This window comes from Hyaena hyaena, unplaced genomic scaffold (genome assembly GCF_003009895.1).
Source record: "Hyaena hyaena isolate Hyena2069 unplaced genomic scaffold, ASM300989v1 scaffold_160, whole genome shotgun sequence".
NCBI classification, from domain to species: Eukaryota; Metazoa; Chordata; class Mammalia; order Carnivora; family Hyaenidae; genus Hyaena; species Hyaena hyaena.
In genome coordinates this window covers 525,578-551,225 of record NW_024080793.1, presented here as the reverse complement: position 1 = coordinate 551,225, position 25,648 = coordinate 525,578, and the positions used below count along the sequence as shown (strand labels likewise).

The following is a 25,648-nucleotide window of genomic DNA, read 5'->3' as shown; positions in this document are numbered from 1 at the left end:
TCTATAACTTACCTATAAAATGTCATCATACAACCTGTGATGGTCATGTTCATTGGAACCTGAGCTGACATTCTTCCTATCAAAAGCATCTTTTCACCGGTGTCCGGATGAAAAGCTGAATCATAGATGTATTTTGCTCTCCATAATTCATTTTCTGTGAGACCTGGAGGAACAATTCCTTGCCTAGGGAAACAAGAAACACCAAGGGAAATTTCATGTCAGTGATCTCACCAGTGCTCTGGAGAGATGTAGCTAGAAAGTTCTTGAGTTTCCGCTTACCTAAGACAACTGTGCCTGTGAGTGAAATTTTAGTAACGCAAAGGACAGTAAACACAACGTACATGTCAAACCTGTGTATCTCAAATCAAATCAAAGGATCTGTAATTTTGAAAAACAAAAATTTACCTTATATCTAGAAATATTCAACTCTGAAATAGCCTTCGTTTTAACTGACGTATTTAAAAATATATCTTGAGGAGCACTTGGGTGGCTCAGTCGGGTAAGTGTCCGACTCTTGATCGTGGGCAGGTCACGATCTCAGTTTGTGAGTTCAAATCCCAAGTTGGGCCCTGCACTGACAGCACAGAGCCTGTTTGGGATTCTGTCTCTCCCTTCCTGCTTCCCCCCTGTCTCTTTCTCAAAATAAGTAAATAAACTTTTAATAAGAATAAATAAATAATAATAATAAAAATGTTATTTTGAACTTTGCAAATTCTAAAACACTTTTTTTTAATTTCTAGGAGAGAGAGAGACAGGGTGAGCAGGGGAAGGTCAGAGAGAGAGGGAGATACAGACTCTGAAACAGGCTCCAGGCTCTGAGCTGGCAGTCAGCACAGAGCCCGACGCGGGGCTCGAACTCACGAACCGCGAGATCATGACCTAAGCCAAAGTCCGACGCTTAACCGACTAAGCCACCCAGGTGCCCCCTAAAACACTTTTAACCAATTAGACAAAAGCTGTGGCGATCAAGAACATTAATTTTCTTTTAAACCTACAGATTTGAAACCCTAGGTTAGCAAGGCTCATTATTTTATCGTGTTATCAAAGAAACGCATGTTCATCGCTAAAAATTTAGAAAAGAGAAATTCATTATCTCAATTAAAACTATTCAAGCCTTTAACTATTCATTCCCACTGATAACTGTTTTGGTGAAGTGCCCAGTCTTGCAGGATGTGAATACACCACTTAGGATCTTTATAAAACACGAGACCTGCTGCTTTATAACCACCTTTCTAAAATGAGAAATATTTTGTAAACATTTCTCTGTATCTTTCTTCATCGATATCATCTATACTGGGTTGAACAGGGTCCCCCCCACCTCCAAATTCATATCCACCCAGAACCTCAGAATGTGACCCTATTCAGAATCAGGGTCTCTGTGGATATTATAATTAAAATAAGGTCATGCTGAATTAGTGGGTCCTAAATCCACTGACTGGTACCCTTAGAAGAGCCACATGCAGACAAAGATGGCGGCCCTGTGATGGCAGAGGCAGAGATCAGAATAATGTAGCTGCAAGTCAAGGAACATCAAGGAATGCCTTGGGCCACCAGAAGCTGCATGAGGGGAGAAAGATTCTCCCTAGATCCTTCTGAGGGAGAGGGAGATGGCCCTCCCAATGCCTTGATTTCAGACTTCTAGTTCCAGAACCGGAAGAATGAATTTGTTGTCTTAAGCCACTCAGTTTGTGGTAACTGGTTACAGCCACCTCAGGAAACTAACACATCATCCTTTCAAATGCTATACTATCCCGCTGACTCTCAGATAGCAGATTATCCCAATCCCTTATTGTCAGGCATTTTAATTGCTTCTAATCTTTTCGTTTGTAAAGGATAAGGAAGTCAATCTTCTTATAGATAAATCCCCCCCCAACCCCACATCCAAGCATCCAAGATTATTTAGAAATAAGTATATTTGCTGCGAGCAAAAGTTATTTGAAATATTGAGACACTAAATATGCCTTTTATCCTTTTTCTCTACTTGACTATGTCTTTGTATTATCAGCGGCAGCAGCAAGCTCATTGTTTAAGCAACTCATGTTGCTTAACATGCTGTGGGTGATCTCGTTGGTTGTGTTACCTGTTGCCCAGAACATGTTTATCTTTTTGCGGTCAGGTAGGAACAAATGCCTAGAAAGGCCCAACCTACTTCAAGGTTGTACAAACAGTCATCTCTACAGCTTGTCAGTGAAGTTTTTAATTTATTTGGAATTTATCTTAAGTTGTGAAAATGTGAAACTTGCTTGATTTTGCTTTCCCCCTGGCTGGTCTGCCATGCTACCAACAAGATTTAAATGCTACAGCCATGGTCAGCTGACATCCTGTGAATCCCAGGCCCGGCTTAGGGCTTTCTGTGGACTTCCCACGATCTACAGCTTGAGGGGCTGATGCCCATCCTTAACAAACGGTCCATTTTATGCCTGGGAAGAACAACGGTCTCTCCTGCCAAGACTCCTCATCTTCTTTTTCAAAAGTCCCTGACTTACACTCATAATTCTTCCAGACATCGTTTAGAATTATTTTGTCAATTTTGGGGGTGCCAGGGTGGCTCACTGGGTTGAGCATCTTGACTTTGGCTCAGGTCATGAGCTCACAGTTTGTGAGTTCAAGCCCCATGTCAGGCTCTGTACTGACAGCTCAGAGCCTGGAAGCTGCTTCAGCTTCTGGGTACCCCTCTCTCTGCCCCTCCCCCACTCGTGCTCTGTCTCTCTCTCTCAAAAAAAATAATAAACATTAAAATAAATTTTTTAGGGGTGCCTGGGAGGCTCAGTCAGTTAAGCGTCCGACTTCGGCTCAGGTCATGATCTCACGGTTCGTGGGTTCGAGCCCTGCATCAGGCTCTGTGCTGACAGCTAGCTCAGAGCCTGGAGCCTGCCTCAGATTCTGTGTCTCCCTCTCTCTCTGACCCTCCCCTGCTCACACTGTCTCTCTCTCTCAGAAATAAATAAAACATTAAAAAAACGTTTTTTAATTTTTAAGAATTATTTTGTCAATTTTAAATGTTGATTTATTTATTTTTGAGAGCGGGAGGAAGAGGGTGGGGGGAGTAGAAGGGGCTAAGAGAGAGAGTTGGGGGAAGGGGCTGAGAGAGAGGGAAAGAGAATCCCAAGCAGGGTCCATGCTGTCAGCACAGAGTCCGACGTGGGGCTCAATCCCATGAACTGGGAGATCATGACCTGAGGCGAAACCGAGAGGCCTTATTTTGTCAGTTTGATAGGTGAACACAATTGTATTTAGATGGAAACTCTATTGATCTGGAGAGAACCGACACCTCTGTCATATGAAGACTTTCTGTCCAGACATATTGCATGTTTCTCCAGTTACTCAAGGCTTCTTTTAATGACGCCCAGTGGTCTTCTAACTGCCTCACGCTTCTGGGCAAGTATATGCCACACATTTTATATATAGGTATATGTTTCTTGGTCTTATGAATACTATTAAAAAATATTGTCTTATTATTGCTGGTGTATAGGAAACTATGGACTTTTTGGGTGTAGCCCACTCATCACATTCTCTTATTTGTTCTACTAGCCTTTTAGTTAACTGGTAAGAATATCATTAGAAAGAAAGAACGAATGAGGGAAAAAAGAAATTGTCTCTTGGGGCGCCTGGGTGGCTTAGTCGGTTAAGGGTCCGACTTTCGCTTAGGTCATGATCTTGCGGTTCATGGGTTTGAGCCCCGCGTCGGGCTCTGTGCTGACAGCCAGCTCAGAGCCTGGAGCCTGTTTCAGTCTGTGACTCCTTCTCTCTCTGACCCTCCCCTGCTCACACTGTCTCTCTCTCTCTCTCTCCTAGAAATAAAAAAAAAAAAAATTAAAAAAAAATTAAATAAAAAAAAATTGTCTCATGTTTTTAAGATCTCTACATATTACTTCTTTTTTTAAGTTTATTTTTTAAAAAAATTAATGTTTATTTTTGAGAGAGAGAAAGAGAGAGAGAAAATGGGGAGGGGCAGAGAGAATGTGAAGCAGGCTCCAGGCTCTGAGCGATTGGCATAGAGCCTGACGTAGGGCTTGAACTCACAGACCCTGAGATCATGAATGGAGCTGAAGTCAGACATTCAACCGACTGAGCCACCCAGGCAGAGGGCTTGAACTCAGGACTCCGAGATTAAGAATCACATGTTCCACTGACTCACATGCTCCTGGGCCAGCCAGGTGACCCTCTTGTTTCTTTTTTATGTTTACTGAATCAGGGCTCTAGAACAATGTTATACAATAGTGAAGATAAAGGCATAACCCTGACTTGCTCCTGCTTTTAGAGAGAATACCTTGTAGTGCAAGATTTTTAGAAGAGTGTTCTGCTGGATGTAAAAAGGCCCATGTTCAAGTTTGAGATAAAGTATTAAACAGCTTTCTTTAGTCCAAGACTTCATGGAGTATTTAAAAAGTCAATGAGATAGGACATCCTTAAGAATGGCACATAGGGACATGCCTGGCTGGCCCAATAGGTGAAACTTGCAACTCTCGATCTGGGGCTTGTGGGTTTGAGCCCCATGTTGGGTTGGGGGATTACTTAAAAATAAAATCTTAAAAAAAAAAAGAATGGGATGTAAACTTCTCTAAATTTGAATGGAAGACTGTGTGTGTGTGTGTGTGTGTGTGTGTGTGTGTGTGTCCTCTCGGTGTCTGGTGTTGGGGGAAAATACTCCATAGGACTGCTTTTCTGCACAACTGTCCGGGAAGTTCAGTTCTACTGTTTCATCATTTCCCGCAATGCTGGCTGCTAACGTGGAATGCGTAGTCTTTACCACATTAAAGAAATACTGTACCTTATTCCCAGCTGATAAATTATTTTCTGAGAAAAACGGATAACTTTACCTTCTTTCGGGCATCTATCAAGATGTGACTTTCCCGCTTTGATGTGATAAATTACAGGGACAGATGCCCTAAAATAAATCACCTTTTTTGTTCCTGGAATAAATCCTACTTGTTCACATTTTCACATAAGGCTGGATTTGATGTGCTAGTATTTTATCTTGGGTTTTTGCCTTATTAGTTTGTAAGATGGGCCACTGGTTCCCTTCAGCATCCTTCTATCATTTATTGCAGCAGGGTTGCACCTGAATTGGGAAGCATTTCCTTTTTCAGATAATTAAATTGGCTTTATTAAGGTAGAATTTAAATGCCATACAAGTCACCCATTTTAAATGCACGATTTGAGGAGTTTTGGAAAACGTACACAGGGGTGTAGCCACCTCCAGAGTCCTGGTGTGGAATGTGTTCATCTCCCCAAAAGCTCCTTCAGGCCCCTTTGTGGTCATTCCCCCGTTTCCTGGCAACCCTCCACTGGCTTCCACCTTTTCCTCTATATCAGAACCGGCACTACAGCCCATGGCCTGCTTCAGAACGGCTTGTGTGCTGAGAGAGGTTTGTGTTTTTAGAGGGTTGTTTAAAAAAAAAAAAAGGGCAGCGCGCCTAGGAGGCTCAGTCAGTTAAGCATTGGACTCTTGGTTTCCGCTCAGGTCATGATCACAGTTCGCGGGTTTGTGGCCCACATCAGGCTCTGTGCCGAGAGTGCAGAGCCTGCTTGGGATTCTCTCTCATTCCCTCCCTCTCTGTCCCTTCCTACTCACGCTCTGTCTCTCCCTTTCAAAATAAATAAACATCAAAAAACTAAAAGCAAAAATAACACAGAACATCCTATGAGAGACCGTATGGCCTGCAACGCTGTAAAGACGTACCCTCTGGCCCTCCTCGGGGACGGTGGGCCACGCCGTGTCCTTCACTGTCCCCGCGGAAGATTCATCCCGTTCTTAAGAAGAACAGTTAGCTTCTTTGCAATCCTTTTATGCCTTTTCAACTCCTCTAGCTGTCGTTTCCTCTCCACCTCTCCTCTTTTTACGGCTTTCGTTCCAGATTCAGAGAACGTGCACTTTACTAAATTCCTGACCCGTGCTTCCATGGTCCTCCCCGCCTTGTCCTCCAGGACTTTTGCACAAGCTTCCGAGACGTCTGCTGTTGGGCTGGTCTCTGTCTACGCGCCAGCACATGCTAAGACCTGGCCAGCCTCGGAGCTGGTCACGAGCTTACAGCCTGCCCTTGGCTCCTTCCCTCACCACCGAGTGACCGTCAAACACCCGCCTTGTGCGTGCTGCCCGCGGCCCGAGTGCCCACCGCTCGGATCCTTCCCGCGACCGGGAGTCTGTAAACTACTGTCTGTGGCCTGTGTGCCTCACCAGCTACGAGTGACTTTTAATTTTTTAAAATGATTGTTTAAAAAAAAAAAAAAACCTAAGAAAAAGAGGCAAGAGAAACCCTGTGTAGCCCACAGAGCCTGAAATCTTTCTTACTTGGTCTTTTATGGAGATGGCTGTGACCGCTGCCTTACTAGTGCCCCTCTCTTCTCTGACGTCATGACTGATCTTTGCATTGATGAACTGCAGCCTGAACCCACAAACCTGCCACCCGCATCTTTCCGTCAGAGCTCCTGCCTGTGGGGTTTATTCATTGAGGTTTCAGCTCAGAAGCAACCAACCTACCCTCATTCTTTTTTTTTTTTTTTTTTTTTAATTTTTAAATGTTTTATTTATTTCCAGGGAAGAGAGAGAGAGAGAGACAGCGTGAGCAGGGGAGGGTCAGAGAGAGAGGGAGTCACAGACTAAAACAGGCACCAGGCTCCGAGCTGGCAGTCAGCACAGAGCCCGACGCGGGGCTTGAACCCACGAACCGCGAGATCATGACCTAAGCGAAAGTCGGACGCTTAACCGACTAAGCCACCCAGGCACCCCAACCTACCCTCATTCTTAACAACTTGTTTTCTACACGATGCTGTCCCCATGTGGAGATAGAAACACAGGGGGCTCCAGATGCTGGGGTGTACTTATGAGACGGAGGCGGAGTGCTGGGTAAGGGGACCTCACAGATCGGGACTTAGGAGTGGGAGGGATGGCTGTCCTATTTCCAGGTTACCCTGAACCCTGCATATCTGCACTTGGGCTCAGCATAAAACAGGATAGACTGTGTCTTCTGATTTCCCCTTCTTTGTGGCTAAAAAGGTGTAAAATCACTCAGTGAAGGTTTCGAGATAATAGGTCACATGATGGGTTATTAGTAGAGCCATCAACAGACATAACCATTAATGTTACCTGTAATCATGCACCACTTTTCTTGCATTCTCTAGCTGTTCATTGGTTAAGAGAATATTCCTGGGATCCGTTACAGTGAAGAAATGATTGGCTCGTCCGACAAAAGTGCTTTGATCCCATCGAGGTTCCTTGATGTTAATGTTTGCTGGAAGTTCTCCAGACATCGTCCTGGACTGTCAAGGGTCAAAAAGACAAGTCTAGTTAAGGAAGACTTAACTACGTTCCTACACATTCTACAAACTTATAGTCACATTAACCTCCAGGTAAAGACTTACGTAGTTCCTCTTTACAAAAATAACTTTTGCTATACATGGCAGAAAGACCATCCAAAGCCAAAGCTTACTTTGTCCATGAATCTCAACTGATCTTAACCAAATTTTAGTAATTTCCCACAAATTTCTCTTTAGAATCACACAGTATTTCAGCATTCCCTAACTTTTGAAAGCCTAGAAATCCTCTAGAAAAAAACAAATATAAGAAGTTAAAATAACATCAGCAGTAACAGGGTCTGAGGTTTGAAACCCCTTTTCAGGCTGCAACAACCAATGTCAAACTACTACTGCACTCTGGTCTCCTAAATTTATTTCTACCAGTAGAAGTGACTAATTATGCAAAAAAGGGTTAAATGCTAAACATTCCTCAGTTAGACCAAGGTTTAGATTCAGGTAGGCTTGTTCAGCATATCAACCACCAGTCAAAAATGACAAGTTATTGGGGCGCTTGGGTGGCTTAGTCGGTTAAGCGTCCGACTTTCGCTTAGGTCATGATCTCGCAGTTCGTGGGTTCGGGCCCCGCGTTGGGCTCTGTGCTGACTGCCAGCTCAGAGGCTGGAGCCTGTTTCAGTCTGTGACTCCCTCTCTCTCTGACCCTCCCCTGCTCACGCTGTCTCTCTCTCTCTCCTAGAAATAAATAAAACATTAAAAAAAGAAAAAAAAAAATAAAAAAAAAGAAAAGAATATGTATTCTAAAAAAAAAAAAAGAAATGACAAGTTATGTTCTTCAATCTAACACAGTGGAAAAAGCACGCTGGGGCAATCCCATGAATAAAAGTAACACTGTAGCATTTAATTTCCCTCATATGATACTTGTTTTATGGCTAAGGGCCATTACTATTTTCCCAAAAGTAACTAATTTCTTTCACTGAGTGATACACACTTACTTTTAAAACCGCACTGTATTATTAAAATGCATGCTTAGGGGAGTATTCTGAATAAAGTAAACTTATTGTAGCAAATACAGAAGAAACAAAAATCTCTGCTAATTTAACCAGGCTGAAATAAACATCCTTAATCTTTGGTAATTCCTCGCAGACATTTTTTATATATATTATCACGTAAACAAAAACACAAAGTTGATATCATAACCTGTATTTTATTTTCCTGATTTTTTTTTTTTGGTGTTTATTTCATGAGCCTTCCCACGGCACCAAAATATTGATTTTGGGTATGTAACACCACCTTTAATGTTTAAGTTCTTTCCAGTGTTTCACCATGACAAATCATGTTGTATCCTTGTTTATAATCCTTTCCCTCAAAGCCAGTGATCTCCTTAGACTCGATCTCTCTGCGTGACATTAGCAGATCGAAGGATCGGATCGCGATGAAGGCTACAAACCATTGCTTTGTTAGTAGTGTTAGTACTGTCGTCTACCTCTCCTACCTTTCTAATACCAGTTCGAACAGCAGCTTTCTTTCCCAGATGCTTCACAAGTTCTTAGGTTCATTAGGATGCCAGGTGCAGAGGGAGGCACTCTGGTCACTGTGCTCTACCAAACTCTCAAATTCATATGTATCACAGCCCACGGGATCAAAAGCGAACTTGTTAGGACAAGGGACGTGAGGAATCCAGTGCGTGTCAAACAGCTGGTCAGGGAGACCGAGAAGGTAAAAATCAGCTGTGCGATTCATAAAGCCGGCTGGAACAGCAAACACGGAGGGAGCCAACCGCAAAGTTAATGGTTTCGAAACCAGGTTTCTCCCGAGGTCACAATGCAGCTGTCAAATGTCACAAAACCATCCTTCCTTGAGTGACCACTGCTTTCTTGTCTCACCCAGATGTCTTGTTTTCTATAACCACAAACTGTGAGAAACTTTGCTATTTGAAAGCGAAACAGAAAGAAACATCCCACTCTTTGCAAAGAAAAGGAGCCTGGCTTTCCAGCCTAACTGGACACGACACTCCACACACTTTTAACTTTGTAATTTCCGAGGCAACAGGGCAGTGGGGCCACTTCTCTGTCCACGCCTTCACACCCGGCCCTGGCTGAAGCTAATCAAAATATTGTCCCACTAAACTTCATCTGAAGTCCACCGTCCTCCAAGACGCTCTGTGAGCTTTATCTCCTCCTTTGCTAGTTCCTCTGGTGTGTGGTCTTCCTCAACGCAAGAAGCCAATGAACGTGACTTTGTTAGACTACAGCTTTGGTGTGTCCCTGCTGGGTTTTGGCTGATTGGGCTATGGTAAGAGAAGTGTCTAAATTTCAAATAAGAGCACATCAAAATCACGGGCAATATAATGTACATCAACGAGCGGTGCCGGTATTATGAGAAATGTCTGAATTATGAGCTAGAATACCTCAACTGCGTTACTTACAAAACATACAAAAAGCAAAGTGAAAACTCCAATTCACCCCCGGGAGGGCAGTAGCTTCCAGACTTGTCTGCTGAGACACCTTTGTGCCTTCCAGGGAGTGGAGGGGATTCAGCAGGTGGGGCTACAGTGAAGGAGGTTGACAAGGAGTGACTGGCATGAGGAAAAGCGGGACAGAGGAGTGTCCTAGAAAACAGGTCACGGGAGTCCCTCGGCAGTCGAGCTGGCCAAAGTGAAGAACACCTTGGTATAGGTGGTTACCCCCATTTGGGGATGCGAAGACGGGAGAGAGATACAGACCCCTGAGCAGCCAGTCTAGGGGAGGGGAAGCCTGCAGAACTCTGCACGTTCTAAAAACCCTAAGCAGGGGCGCCTGGGTGGCTTAGTCGGTTAAGCGTCCGACTTTCGCTTAGGTCATGATCTCGCGGTTTGTGGGTTCGAGCCTCGCGTCGGGCTCTGTGCTGACTGCCAGCTCAGAGCCTGGAGCCTGTTTCAGAATCTGTGACTCCCTCTCTCTCTGACCCTCCCCTGCTCACGCTGTCTCTCTCTCTCTCCTAGAAATAAAAAAAAAAAAAAAAAATTAAAAAAAAATAAAAATAAAAAAAAATAAAAACCCTAAGCAATAGTGGGAGCAGTAGGAAGAGATGGCACACACATTAAATGTCCCTCCGTGGGGAACGGTTTATCCCTGCAAAGACAATTACTGCCTCCTGTCTGGAGATCCTGACTCAGTCGGCCTGGCAGAAGGCCAGGCTGGGCCGTACCCACAGCTGGGAACAGTCTCCCTCCCGGTATGTCTCTGCATGGCCTGTGCTATCCCTCGGGCCTCAGCACTCACTGTGCTCCCCAGCGGATGTGTGATGCGGATTATTCTCGTAAAATGGAGAACCAAGTAATCTTTCTTCCCTTAACGTATGAGCCCCATCATCACTACTACTCCTTTACACTTAACGTACATCATCGCCAAAATTAAAACGTTGCTTTCGTAGCATCGTGTTTCTTAACAAAAGACCATCTCCAATGTGTGAAACAGAGAGCAACACTTAGGGCAAGCTGCCACAGACGTGATCTGGGTTTAAAACATGGTGACCTTTTAAAATGAAAATATCCTAATTGCATAAGAGCTGGACAGGGCCATAAACATGATCTGCCTTTATTTTTTTTAAAAAAGTATTTTAATGTTTATTTATTTTTGAGAGAGAGAGAGATAGAGAGAGAGAAGCAATGGCGGAAGGGCAGAGAGACAGGGAGACCCAGAATCTAAGGTAGGCTCCAGGCTCCGAGCTGGCAGCATAGAGCCCGATGTGGGGCTCGAACTCACGAGCAGTGAGATCATGACCTGCGCTGAAGTCGGATGCCTAATCAACAGGGCCCCCCATCACCCCTGACCCGCCATTTTTAACTGCACCACACAGATGCGGAGACAGAGGGCCAGAGGCTGCAAATAAGTTGCCCAGTTTGTGTCACTGGTGCTGGGGGCAGAAGACAAGCCAGAGGGCCCAGAGCAGGACTACGCTTGTGGGCACTGGTCTGCCCACGCTCTCTACGCCACTCTACGTAGCTGTTTAGCTGTTTCTCCCCTCAAAGCACATTGATTAATGCCTGACAGAACAGGCACCTTTGAAGCCCTCCTTTTATCTCAGAAGACGAACATGCCTACGGACACCAACAGGCTCTGCACAAGGGCCCTGCGGTGACTCTAGAACATGTGAGCAAGAAGAAGCCTCACAGAGTCTTTGTGGGCAAAGAAAAAGGGGAGAGATGGGGACAGGACCCCCAACATGTCTGGAGCTTCTATCACACGCAAGGCACTGGGCTGGGCGCTAGGCTGGGAGCACCAGCTCCCGCTACGTGCCCGCGGAAAAGATCCTGCCTCAGCTCTCCTGGCGGCGTGCTCAGTGAAGGGGAAGCGAGATTCCGAGGCGCTCTCACACGTGACCCTGACCCACCCAGCAAGGGAGCTGGAGACTGGCCTGCACACTCGAGGCCCAGCCGGCCAAAATCCCAACACCGAAAGCTTTTCGTGATGGGCCTTGTAAGGGCGGCAGTAGGCAGAATGGTGCCCCTCCCGCGACCCGTGCCTGTCCTGGCCCCGCACACGGCACCCATTACCTTCTGCGGCGAAGGGACTCTGCCGCTGTGACTAAGGTAAGGATCCCGAGACTGGGAATCACCGGGGCTTAGTCTGGTGGGCCTGATACAACCACAAGAGCCCCGACAAGAGAAAGTGGAGGGCAGGCGAGGCAGAGCCTGAGGAACAGATGCATGACGAGCAGGGACTGGGGTGACGTGAGGCGGTGAGCCGAGCGACGCGGGCAGCCTCTGGAGGCTGCAAAAGTCAAAGAGCCCCCAGAAGTAACACAGACCCATTTTAGACGACCAGCCTCCAGGGATATCAACTGATGTGCAGTTTTACAAATACTTATTTTGTGGTAATTGGTGATAGTGGCAAAAGGAAACTAGCAAAGCGCCATTCTCCCTACTTAGAAAGGATTTCGAATATGTGTACTGGCCTAAGAAATGCCAATTAGCCTTGATGACCTGTGTCTGCCCCCCCAAGAATTTCAGAAACATAGAGCCCAATCAGGAATGTCCCATTAACATGCTTACCAACAGAGCTGGTCTCAAACCAGGTAAAATTTTAATTATTAACTGTGACTCCCATGTTTCAATTGGACAAGCCTTTTGCACACGTGAACCTTTAAGCACACTTCACCTTCTCAACTTTAAAAAAATCAACCAGTGTCTAGAATCAGGAATCCCATTTCGTTTTCTTTTCTTCTGGTTTTTTTCTTTTTCTTTTTTTTTTTTTTTTTAATTTATTTCCTATTCCATATGAAGAACCAGGAGGGCCAGGAGCAGTTCCGCCACTGCCCCTGGGTACTCGCCTCCCTCCCGCCCGCGTCCGGGCCTGGGTGCTCTGACTGCAGACCAGACAGCAGCACTTCATGTGTCGAGCCAGCGCGCTGGGGGCTGCAGGCTGAGGGGGCACCGAGGCACTGCCGGGGACCCCTCTCATCATTACCCCAGGCACACCGCATTTTGGACCTGGAGCTGGCTAAGGGAGGGAGCCGAGGCCTCTCGGGGCCTCTGATCATGTGGCCATCTCCAGGGTGAACAGTGCTAGCTTGGCCTTTGCCACCATGTGGGGGTCCTCTGGGGCATGCCCCCTTTCCGCCTCCTTGCACTGCCATGACAGCACCTGACCACTTGGTCAAACCACCATGTCCTGGGTGCCCAGGGACTGGCGGTGGCACTGGCCCCCACATACCTGGGAACTGCCCAGCTGTTTGCATTGGAGGGTTAGGGATGCCAAGGCCCCCTTGGGCACCTCTATCAGGAGGAAGCCCGAGGGGTGGGAGGGGAAGGGATGGGTGTGGTTTCCTCACAGTCTGGTTCACTCATAAAATGCACAGTCATCTGAAGGTTTGGGGTTCCTGGACTCCTGCCCTCACCACCCCAGCTGAAACTGGTCAAAGATCAGACACGTGTTTAGAGAGGTTCTCAAACACAGCAGAGCACGTGGTTCTGACAGTTCTTCATGAATGGCCACTGGCAGTTTTACAAGATATTTATCAACTAGGAATTTCTGCGGAGAACACTGGACGAAGTCATCATGATGTAGAACCTCGTGACGATATTGGGGGCAGAGGGAATGATTAAGAAGCCAAAACGGTTCCAAAGAGAGTTTCAGAGCACAAATGTAGAGACAGACTGCACGGGATGCCAAAGAATGTGCAAGAATGCGTGAGGGTGCAGCTTCATCACACCTAATAAGTGAGTGAAAGATGCCATCTCGAGACTCAGGTGACAGCGGTGGGGAGGAGGCTCCCCACGCACGTCTACCTGAGGCTTCACAGTCACGGAGAACTGCTGAAATACCTTCTGGAATTCGGAGAGGCCACAGAGGAGAGACAGGACTGCTGGAACATCACAGCCGTGAGGAAGTAAGTGAAGAGCTTCCCCAGTAGGAACTTTTGAGGCAGTTCCAGGTGGCCTGACAATGATGCACGCTCAACAGCAAAACGTTATGGTCTACACAACGCCATCTTGGCACACTTCTGATGTTCCACAGACTTCGCTTTTGTGATCTGAAATGATGGGAGAGGGGGTCCTAAGGAGGGAAGGAGGCTGTTAAGAGTCCAGAACAGAGATATTACAGGGAAACAGCTGGTGAAGGGGACCTCTTTATATTCCAGTAGCTGTAAGGAGCTTCCTGAAGCCTGACCAAATGAGGTATTGATTCTGACTTAATCTTTTCCATGAGAGGCGCCTGGGTAGGTCCGTCAGTTGAGTGTCTGATTCTTGACTTTAGCTCAGGTCATGATCCCAGGGGGTTGTGGGATTGAGCCAGGCATTGGGCTCCACACTGAGCAGAGAGCCCACTTAAGATTCTCTCTCTCTCTCTCTCTCTCTCTCTCTCTCCTTCTGCCCCTTCCTAGTTCATGTGCTCTCTCTCTTAAAAAATACATACAAAAAGGGTGCCTGGGTGGCTCAGTCAGTTAAGCGTCTGACTTTTGGCTTCAGTTCAGGTCATGATCCTGCAGTTCAGGAGTTCGAGCCCCACATCGGGCTCTGTGCTGATGGTGTGGAGATTGCTTGGGATTTTCCCTCTATCTCTCTGCCCCTCCCCTGCTTGTGCTCTCTATCTCTCTCAAAATAAATAAACTTAAAACTTAAAAAAAAAATACATACATACACACTTATTATATATAAGTTTTCTGTGGTTGACTGACATCACTTTGTAATTAAAAGAAAGCCAAGGCTTTATCACTTAAAGACAAAATCACTTGGAATGAAGGGAGGATGTGGCTATCTGGTACCATTAATAATTAGAGAACTAGACTGCATTTAAATGACATTTCTAAAGAGAGTATTTTACATGTTACATATGTTGATTCACTACGTAACCCCTGAGAGGGGACAGAAATCATCTCTTAGGAGGAAAACAGCCAGAATTCAAACTCTTGGCTAAGGTTTTGCACAAGTATAGCATCACGGAGCCTCATCAAATAAACTTCTCCACGTCTTTTACTCATTCATTCACAAACAAAATTACTTGACATGTTCAATATCCACTGAGGGCCTCTCTTGTACCCAACACGGGCTTGGTCTTGGCTTGGCAAGACCCAACACACAGTGAACAGTGGTTGAAAAACAAACACATTTTAATGATTACAACCTAAATCTCCCCCCGAAGTCCTGTAGACATCCTTCATACACAGACCTTGTCATGTATAGACAGCTCCCAACTCTGCCAACCGAGTCTTTGAGTTATCAGAGCACAAATCTTGCTGAATGACTCTGGTATCCAAGTCTATACACACGTCTCAAAAATACCATCATACCAATGGAGCAAGCCTGCTCTGAAGTACATATGACTAAGTCACAGGCTGTATAAACTTTTAAAGCCAAAATGAGTGTCATGACAAAGTTCCTCTGCTCCTAACACAGACTGACATTGTCTATTATAGGCCTACTGGCCATGTTCACGAACTCCATCTTGTTCCAAGTCAGTATTTAAATTACATCATAGTCATCACGAACAATTCTGGGAAGGCATTCCTGTTAGATGCCCCACAGTTGGTGCACAAGGGTGAAAGCCATCCCCTGGTTTCTAGAACCAGGACCACCTCCTACCACATATAAGCCTCACGGCTGCTGAAGTCAGCACCAGGTCAGCAACGGTGGGTGATCCGTTTGGTTTCCAAGTTCACTGAATGAGTTGGTCAGCTGAACTTGAATTCCAAGCTCCCAGCTGTACTCAACCAACGGTCCCAGAACTTGGGATCCCTGAATGGAGGGCATGAGGGAAGTGGTAGATAGTGGTTAGGCCCCTGTTGTCTGTGGAGGCAGTGGATCGGAGTTCGAATCCCAGCCCCACCAATGACTCTGTGACCTTGTATGCATCAGCCCACTGCGCCAAGTTCCTGGATCTTTATGGACAAACTGGGATATTTCCTAATAATAACCACTAATATTTAACAACCATCTATTCTACGGGCTTTCCTTATATTATCAACTCATGGAACCCTCAGAACAGTGCAGTTCCCAAGGGTGGGGAGCTAACTTGCTCAAGTGCGTAGGGGCGTCGGAACGTGAACCTAAGTCGTCTGGCTCCGGAAAACCCTCCTGCTGGGAGTAGGGGGTCACGACCAGGATAGCACTTCCCCAGATTCTAATTCAGGAGAGCTGTGGGTGGTGCCTCGGAATTAGATTCTTAAGAAGTAGGCCAGGGGAATCCTATGGTTAGGTAAATCTGGGAAACACTATGCTGAAAAGAAGATAAAAATAATAAATAAATAATGACCAAAATGCTCTGCCAGTTAAGGGAAAACACCTACTCTCTCGCAGGGCCAGTGTAGACATTTAGATGACTCTCTGGCCATTAGGACTTGCTGCTGGGCCTGCTCTTTCTGGCTGGTTCCTGTTGAGGAGAGCTTCCTGCCCTGTGAGCACTTACCCTGAGAGTATACGGAATCAGAACCAGATTGCACCAAATGCAGTGTGGACTAGACTCCTGATTCTGTCACCTCCTTTCTAAGCATGTCACTGGGTGAATCGCTTCACATCTCTGAGCCTCGGTATTATCATCTATAAAATGGAGGTAAGAATTGGCTCACAGAGCAAGCTGGGGTACACAAGAGAGCTTTTAAGTTTTTATTAATTGTAAAATGCTACACAGAGGTAGGGAACATTTCTAACAAGCCAGTTCCCGGTGAGTGGAAGCTCCTGTCCTCACCAGCTGAAGTCCTGCCCATAAATCTAGTCGCTGATAAGGTGGTGGTGATGGACCAGAGGTTGGCTGCCTGAGGAAGATGATCAAAAATGTCTAATCAAAGTAACTTTCCTCCAAGATAAACTTTATTTCAAACTTTTAGCTATGTGCCAAGAAAGTGCTTAACTACTGGGAAAAAAAATTTTTTTTTCTCAAAATTTTGCAGGAGACAAGTTAGCGGAGAATATGCTTTTTTTATCAGGGACTTAGTAACCAAGACCTTTAACCCTGGCTAAAGATTAACAATGGAAATTAAATTATGAAACTGTACACTGGCTGTTGATTAAAACAACTGCCAGTGTGAAAGAGCCTGGTTGCCGTGGTTTGCTTAGTCAGAGCCAGGCAGGTGTGAGACACCCCGTCAAAGTCACTGTCTGAGGGACATGACTGAGAACTCATTATGTGCCAGACACGAGGCTCTCCAGGCATGATTCGATGCCAAATCCTCATTTCTGTACTCCAGGAAAATGTCCCTAGTTTCGTACAGTTGCTCAGAAAAATCAAGTCCCACACCCAAGATGGCACAACCCGGAATCCATACTTCTGTCTGATTTTCCTCCACGCTTTTGGCTTTGGGGAGGCCACAGGTGAAGTGGCTGCGGAGGGGAATCGCCCTAATCAAGGAGCCCAGCACATTTACTGATCTGTTTGGGCTGGATGTCAAGGCTCCGCATTCCTTTCTCAGGGGTGTGGCCACACAGGAGATCAAATTACAGATCAGAAAGTTGAATCCCGTGCAAAGAACGAGATTCCTTCAAAGCACATTTCCACTCATCAATGGCTTTCTGTGGCACACCCTCCTCTATTCCAGGGGGCTTTTCTAGCATCGAGGGAAGACATGGAGAATCAATGCCTTCTGCCTGTCTCCTGCCAGCATCCTCCCCACCGCCACCTCCCACCCCACAATGCAGATCCCACTCCTGGATCAACTTTAAAACATCCCAGTGATAACACAATCATTGGTCAGATTCCAGTCGCCAAGATCAACTTTGGGGTTGGGTTTCTTAATCAACTTCTTAGGATGGGGTGAAGTTTTCATCTGTGGTGTTTGTTTGTTTTTTAATTCTTTTTCTTCTTTCTTTTTTTTAATGCTATTGGGTTCTACCTGAGATGGGGGCATCAGCCGACATACATGTTAAAATACTATTTTGGACATATTCAGTTGAATATTTTATCATCTGCTTTAAAGAATCAAATCACATTATAGAGGCTGCATCTGAAAATCCTTGACAAAGTAATAGTTAACTAAAATGTCCATAACTTTGAACTTTGTATAACTAAGTAGAGGTTTGATACTTATTTTAACTTACTACTTTCTAGATAAGTCAACCTTTTTTTTTTTTATGACTTACTGCTACTGATGTCTTACCTTTAACCTCATTAACAAAAGGTCAGTTCCACCCATGATTATACTCCAACTACATACATCTGACCACTGCTTGCATAGAAGGATGAATGTAGACGCCATATTTTATTCTAAGGCACTGGAGAGCAATAAGTTGGATGATGGACTGGCCTGTAAGGTCACTGCTGCTCTGACTGTCCTCTAAGAAGAGGGGGAGGGTCCCTGTGGGCACCTTTCTACATCCGTCTGCATGCGACTTCATGAAGCTCCTACAGAGTATTAAGAGCATTCTAAATATATGACCGACTTGAAGTATAGCCAGGCTTGGCTTTGCTACGCAGGTTCCTCTCTGACAACTATAAGCACAGATACTGTTCCTTTCCTGAGGGCCCATGGGGCTTAAAAGCCTGCACACTCAATCTAACCCTTGCGTGCATACTTAGAGCAATTAGACGTAGGGCTAAGACAGGATCTGATAGATCGTCCCTTCCACACGCGATCATTTTCGCAAGCTAGACACCTGCAGCCTAAGGAAGAAAGGACCTGCTTGAGGCCCCAGAACATCTTGGCAGAGCCTCCACTCATCCTCTCCAAGAGTTCCCCCCTCCTCTCATACACCTTGTACGTCAAGTCTGACTCCAGCACTGTAACAGTTAGTTGCAAAGTCTCCTTATCTGCCTGCATACCCACCTCCCACCTATTACAATGGCTGGAATCGGTTCGGTGAACTGGGGATGGACCAAGGAAGAGAAAAGCAAGAGGCGCCCAGGTCAGAATCTAGAAGGCGAGGCAGAAGAGAGATGATGAGTTTGAGAGAAAGACAAACAAAATGCAGTGGGGCTCGGAAGCCAGTTGTCCCTGAGGTGGTTGAGTGCTTGAGCTCTGAAGTCACTCAGAGGTAGGCTCTGCCATTCAGGCACTCATCGCATATTCACTGAGGGTCCACCTGGGACAGGCAAGTGCTGGATGTAGGGATAGATAGGTGAGCAACACAATCAGGCCCTGACCACAAGATGAGAGCATGAAACGAGCAAGTAATAAACACAGTTAATTTCAACTGGGGTCAAATGCTATTGAAGAAAACGGCACAAGGGTAATCTAACAAAGAATGGGTGCCCGAGGGGGCAATTTTAGACAACACGGTCATGAGCAAGTAACATTTAAGCTGAGATGTGGCCTTGCTCTACAGATGGCCAGCGGTGTGACCTTAACCTCTCTTTTCTCATCTGGATTCTGAAAGCACAACCAAGAACCTCACAGGGCTGGAAGGATGTAAGAGTAAATGGACCGAAAGAAACATCGAACACGCTTAGTAGATACCATGGTTGTCATTCCGGGAAGGTGAGAGACCCGTGACACGTGGGAAAGAGCAAGAGGGCGTGGAGATGCAAGGTGGGCCCAGGACCACTTGCTCCCCTCTTTCCTGCAAGATCGCGAGTTCTAGGGCAGGGGCCAGGGGAGGTCTCCTCTCCGATCAAAGAGCCCCGTTCGGCGCCAGGAGGAGAAGCCAAGAGATAGGAGCGTGGGGACATCAGGGTCGGTAACACCGGGTCAGCAGGCAATCACTCGCGTCCGTAGCGCGGTGGCCTGTCCCCGCGGCAGCCATTTTGGGTGTCCTCACCGCGGGGAGTCTGGTCACGAGGCCGAGCGCAGCGTGGCAGGGCGTGTGCGGGTGTGGACCGGTGAGCCCCTTCCCATCCGGGGCAAGACTGCACTCCACCACCGGGGCTCCGGGGGCCTCGGGGATTGGTCAGGCTGCTGCAGATGGGGGGCGGCCTGGCAGCGGGACAGCAGGGGTCCCCAAGGTGCAGGGACCCCCGGCCCGGGGGGTCCCCGGCACTGCGCGGGGATTCCCGACCTCCGGCCCCGGGATGGGGGGCGTTCTCTGCGCAGCCCGCCGCGCCCCCGCCCCGGCCCGCGCCCCTCCATCGGGCTCCCCGCGCGCTTCCCACCCACCCCGGCCCGGCCCGACGCCCGCCACTCACCGCTCCCCGCCACCCGCCGCCCGAGCCGCTCGCACTACCAGCTCAGCGCCGCCTGCGCCGCCACCGGAAGCGATTCTCCCGCCAGGGCGGCCGCGCGCGTCGCCGCCGTCCTGTGCGCGCCCTCGGAGCGCGTCCCCGGGCGGAGCCAGGCGGCCGCGTGGAGCCCCGGACCCGCCCCGGAGTCGCGGCGCTCTCCGCCTAGGCGCGCTCCCGCGTGCCCGCGCTCCCGCCGCTGGCTCGCGCCGGCGCTGCGGCCCCGAGGTGGAGTCCCAGCTTCACCCCCGGGCGGTTAGGGGCCCTCTCCGCCCCGGCCCAGGCCCGCCTTTCCATCTGGGCCTGCCCGAGGGACGACTTCTTACGTAGTCATTTCTTTATTGCCAGCGTCGTGTATAGAGTTCGCAGCCATTCGTTCCGTCGCCCATCCATTCGTTTAAACCCGTGTTTCCCCAAGGGTGGAGTTTGTCACAACTGGTTCTGCAAGACCATTTGAGTTGGGAGCTGGCTACCCTATGGGGATTAGACTGTAGGGGAGGCGACGTGGAAGCAGAAAGAGGTCGGGTGGAGGTCACCCTGGTTACCAGGGAAGTAGCGATGGTGGCTTGGACCCTGTTGATGCGAGTGAGGGGGTGAGAATTACTGGGTTCTGGGTATACCTTGGGGATAGATGAAATATAATAGATGGTGAATTACATTATGTTCATGGAGAGCAAGATTCCATTTTTAAATTCATAAATTCTTCCCCGAAAAACCAATAGGTACAATGCAATCCCAAACACAGTGCTGACCGGTCTAGTGGGTCTAAGAGTGTGTATGTGCAGCTAGATGAGATGATGATAAAATGTATTTGGAAAATTAAAGCACCAGAAATAGCCAAAACAATTTTGAAGAAAAAGAGCAAGGTGGAGTGACGCATGCTCTAAATAAGAGGGATGTAGTACGCTATGCAACAAATAGGCATAGCCTACATGGGTCCCGTACATCTAGAAATGTGCTCTGAGCCGGCATCCCAAGGGAGGTGGGAAGGTTAAATATTCACTAAATAATACTGGGGCAATTGAATCTTTACCTTGCACCATATACAAAACTCAGCTCCAGATGGATCAAAGACCCAAGTAGGAGAAACGAAGCAAAGCTCCCAAGTTTTTAGCAGACAGTAGGCCCTGGGAGAAGGAGTCGTTCTTATGTACACACAAAAAGGACAAACTCTAAAGGAAAGACTGAAAAGTTAAACCTTATTAAAACTCAAAAATTCATGCCCACCAATTATACCATAAAAAAGTGAAAAGTGCACAGACTGGGAGGAATGGATACAGTAAAGAATACCTACCCAGAAAAAATATATATATATAAAAAAATTTACAAACTAATAAGAAGAAACCACCTAGTGGAAAGACATACAAAAGTCACAAATACGCAATTCACAGAGAAGGAAAAAGCAACGGTTCCAATACATAAGTGAAGATATTCAAGCTGGCCAGTAATTAATTTGGGCACTCAACATCGGTTTCACGGTTTTTTGGTAGCGCTCCTTATCCTCTGAATTCCTATGAATGTTGAAGCAGTTTCTGTTCCTTACCATACCCTGTGTGTTTGGCTCAAAAAGATGAAAAGGAAAAAAAAGATCCTTCCCTCACAGGGCTTATTGGCAAGGAGATAGACATGTAAACAAGTAATTACAAGAAATGCTTACAATTCAGTATAAGAATTGCAACAGTACAATGTGGGCTGTATAACTAAGGGCTGAGAGCTTGGAGGAGGCATAGACTAGCTTGCCTACAGAATGGGGTTGCAAGAGAGGTACAGCAGAACATTTATTTTTGTTGCCGAGTCTATGTTGATTGGCAGTTGTGCTGATAGGAGCTGGGCTCTGCAAGGCTTACTGGCGTCTGGTCAGCTGTGGGCTGTCGGTGGCTCTCTGGATCTTAGCAGGGCTCTTTCACATGTCTGGGGACTCAGCTGGGACAATCCGACCGACAAGGGAGTGGAGGGAGAGAGAGAGAGAGATAGAGGAAGGAAACTCCATGCTTCTTGAGGCCACGGCTTAGAAGTGACACATCTTCAGGGCACCTGGGTGGCTCAGTAGGTTAAGTGTCCCGTTCTTTGATTTCGGCTCTGGTCATATCACAGTTCATGGATTCAAGCCCCCAGAATCAGGCTCTTCGCTGACAGCCGGCAACCTTCTTGGGATTCTCTCTCTCCCTCTCTCCCTCAAATAAATAAATAAACATTAAAAAAAAAAAAAAAGAACTGACACGCCTTCACTTCCAATTCATCCCCCCCTCTTGTTTCACTCGATCCTGGTCAGATTGTCATTTATCTTATCGCGCCTGTCATGCCCTGGGTACAAGACCCAAGCTGGACCAAACAGAATCCTGTCCTGTATTTATATGTAGACTTGTCCCCCTCCCCCGCCTCTATTGGAGTTACTGAGCTTGGAGAGTGTGGATAAGGGGCTACTGGTCAGGGCGGACTTTCTGCCAATCTATAGAAGAGAAGCTAACCAAAAGAATGCAAGAGAGATAGAGTTCAGATGACATCATTTCAGGCCTTGGAAAACTACCCACATACACTCTCTTCTTTTTTTAAACCATAAAGTTCTCTTAAGTTAGATTTCCATTCCTGATTCACTTGGGAGAGGGGGACTCTCAGAGATGGTGACATTTGAGCGGAGTGCAACTGAATTTGAAAAAGTAGGAAAGGGGGGCAGAGGAGGGAGGTAGAAATGAGCTAAGAGGATGTAGGAATGAAGTGTCTGCGTGTATTCCTATCATTGTTTCAAATAAACAGCCTGTGGAAACAGCTTCTATAGAAGCTAAGATAGTATTTTTCATCTCTGTAGATAAGAAAGCTGTGGGGGCGCCTGGGTGGCTCAGTCGGTTGAGCATCTGACTTCAGCTCAGGTCATGATCTCACAGTTTGTGGGTTCGAGCCCCGCGTCGGGCTCTGTGCTGACAGCTGGCTCAGAGCCTGGAGCCTGCTTCAGATTCTGTATCTCTCTCACTGACCCTCTCCTGCTGGCTCACTTGCGCACTCTCTCTCTCTCTGTCTCTGTCTCTCTCTGTCTCTCTCCCTCAAAATGAAATAAAGATAAAAAAAAATTAAAAAAAGAAAAAAGAAAGCTGTGTGCTTGGGAATTCTTGCTGGCTTGCATCAACAAAGGTTGCAAAGCTCTTGCATTTTAATGTGGACTTTGAACTGTTCAAGGCATGGCAAAAATAAAACAATGCTTAAGTCAGCAAAGAAGGGGGTACATTTCTGAGCATAGTAAAAGTTCAGTGAGCTGGAGAAAGATCTTCCTGAGTGTATCACAAGATGAAGTTTTCCTTATGGTAGAACAGAGAGTTTGGTGAGAATCATTTTTTCTTCTTTGTTGTTAACATCCTAGTGAAAACTTTAAGCTCCAGATTATATCAGCAAAGTTATTGGTGATGACAAATGAAATACATCATCATGTGGATTTAAAAAGAATGGAAAAGTTTTTACACATGCTCCATGCTATTCCCCACGACTCTCCCTGATAGATTTTTTAAGTAAGTTTCCTTTCCGGTATTTTCTTTTTTGACCCATCAAACTTCCGTTCGTTCTGTGATTCAGCTTTTCTGTTTTCTGTACATAAAATGGAAGCATGTGGCCCAGTGCTTAAGAACACAGGCTCTAGACGCAGACCAGCCTGATTTCTGGTTCCATCTCTGCCACGATTGGTTATGAGACCCTAAACCAATGGGGACCTTAGCTTCTCTGTCTCTAAAGCCTCGTGGTGCTGCTGTGAAGATGACCTGAGATGAGCCTCTCCTGAGAAGAAAGGACCTGGAAGCTCAGTGTCCAGCAACTCAGCAGAGCCTTATAGAAAGGAGGTAGGGCAATAATAGTAGTTGTGTGCCCACTGTGTGCTGGGCACATAGGAGTCCTTTCACAATGCTCTCTTCACAATGCACAGAAACCCTGAGGGGTGAACTCCTTGTATCAGTCAGGGTTCACAATTCAGTCGGAACCAAGAGGACACATCTCTATTTCTTTCTCTCTCTCCCTCCCTTCCTCTTTTCTTCCTCCCTCCCTCCTTTTCTTTCTTCTTTCTTTCTTTCTTTCTTTCTTTCTTTCTTTCTTTCTTTCTTTCTTTCTTTTTCTCTTTCTTTCTCTTCCTTCCTTCCTTCCTTCCTTCCTTCCTTCCTTCCTTCCTTCTCTCTCTCTCTCTCTCTTCCTTTCTTTCTTCCTGATGAGAAGTTTCTGATAAGGAATGAGCTTACACAACTAGGGGAGCAGCAAGTCTGACATTCTTGAGAGGCTGAACGTCTCTAGGAAAACCAGTTTTTCCTCTCAATACCTTCAACTGATTGGACGAGGCCTACCTTCATTATGAGGGTCATCTTCTTTATGTAAAGTCACCTGATTGTAGGTGTTAATCACATCCAGTCGCCGAGATTGGTGTTTTATGGATTAACTGGGTGTATGGCCTAACCTAGCTGACACGTAAAACTAAACATCATGCTACTGTTCACCCGATTTTACATCCCCGCTTTCATTTGTGCTTCTAATAATCCATTTCCTGCTCTTTTGAAAAAGTGAATCAGATCATGTCGTCTCCTGTTTTAAAACCCTCAGAATCTCTCAATTTTACTAACCATAAAATCTGACCCCTTCACCATGGCCTATGGTCCCTCATGCTCTGATTGTCCTGTTTCTCCAGTTTAACCATATGCCACTCTCCCCCTTGTCCGTGTTAATATCGCCAAGCTTTCTGAACCCTCAACCACCAACTTACTCCTACCTCAGGACATTTGCATATGCTGTTTTCACTGCCTGCAATGCTCTCAGGTCAAATGTCACCTCCTCAGAGAAGCCTTCCTTGACCACCTGAGTGGCCTCTCCTATTCACACTGGAGCACATCATTCTTTTCCTTCCTTTACTGCATGGTCACTATCCAAAATTACCTTGTTTATTTATTCATTGACTTGTTTCTTCTCTGTCTTTTCAACTAGAACGTTCTACCATCAGAGCAAATATTCTATCTGTCATTTTCTCCACCATATTCTTGGCTCCTTGCCCACATCATGCCACAGCACCACGGTGGTGAGGACCCTGTGTCCTCTACCCTGGCCGTCAGACACCACAAGTCACACAAGAGTAACTCCAGCTCTGGGAAAATCTTGCCGCAGCCACCACTGGAAGGGACACACCACTGTCTGGGCAGGTGCTGGGAAGGTAAGCTAAAGTCACGTGCTAGCAAAACTTGAGGTCTTTTCTTTTTTTTTTTTTAATTTATTTATTTTTTTACAAATAGTTTATTGTCAAATTAGTTTCCACATAACACCCAGTGCTCATCCCCACAAGTGCCCTCCTCCATGCCCATCTCCCCTCCCCCCCACCCATCAGTCCTCAGTTTTTGTCAGCATTCAAGAGTCTCTCATGGTTTGACTTGAGGTCTTTTCTGTAGAAGTCCATGCTCCCTGCCCCCTACTCACACATATCAGGGGGAATTGAATCACTCCAGAAAGTTCCTTCATGCCCTTTCTCAGTCAGTACACTCAGTGTACAAATGTAACACTATCCTGATTTCTCTTAACTGCTTTCCACGGTTTCTATCACTTGCTTCTAACTGGGTTTCTCTGTTCTGAAACTTCACCCAAATGGAACTATACAGCATATACTTGTGTGTGTGTGTGTGTGTGTGTGTGTGTGTGTGTCTGTGTGTGGCTTCTTTCACTCAATATGTTTTTCAGATTTATCCGTGTCATTGGATTAAGTTGTAGCTTGTTTTTTCTCATTGCATGGAATTCTGTTTTATAAGAATTTACCACAATTTGGGGGGAATGAACATTTACAACGTTTCCAGTTTAGGGTTATGAAGAAAGTTGCTGTGAACATT

The 25,648-nt window shown here is 46.4% G+C and overlaps 1 protein-coding gene across 3 annotated transcripts in view; it reads right to left on the bottom strand.

The window, feature by feature from the left end:
* The window catches only part of SFXN1 (sideroflexin 1), a 39,550-nt gene extending 19,682 nt beyond the window's left edge, over positions 1–19,868 (bottom strand). For 2 of the 3 annotated variants that reach the window (XM_039239768.1, XM_039239770.1), the window contains exon 1: positions 13–97. Coding sequence is in view for 1 of the 3 variants with exons in the window: in XM_039239771.1 (XP_039095702.1) it covers positions 13–183; positions 7,088–7,251 (335 nt within the window). In the remaining 2 variants the exon portion in view is untranslated. Of the gene's footprint in view, positions 1–12; positions 184–7,087; positions 7,261–19,784 lie in introns of those variants that run through there. The other variant, XM_039239771.1, reaches the window with a different exon arrangement.
* Between the last annotated feature and the right edge of the window lie 5,780 nt (positions 19,869–25,648).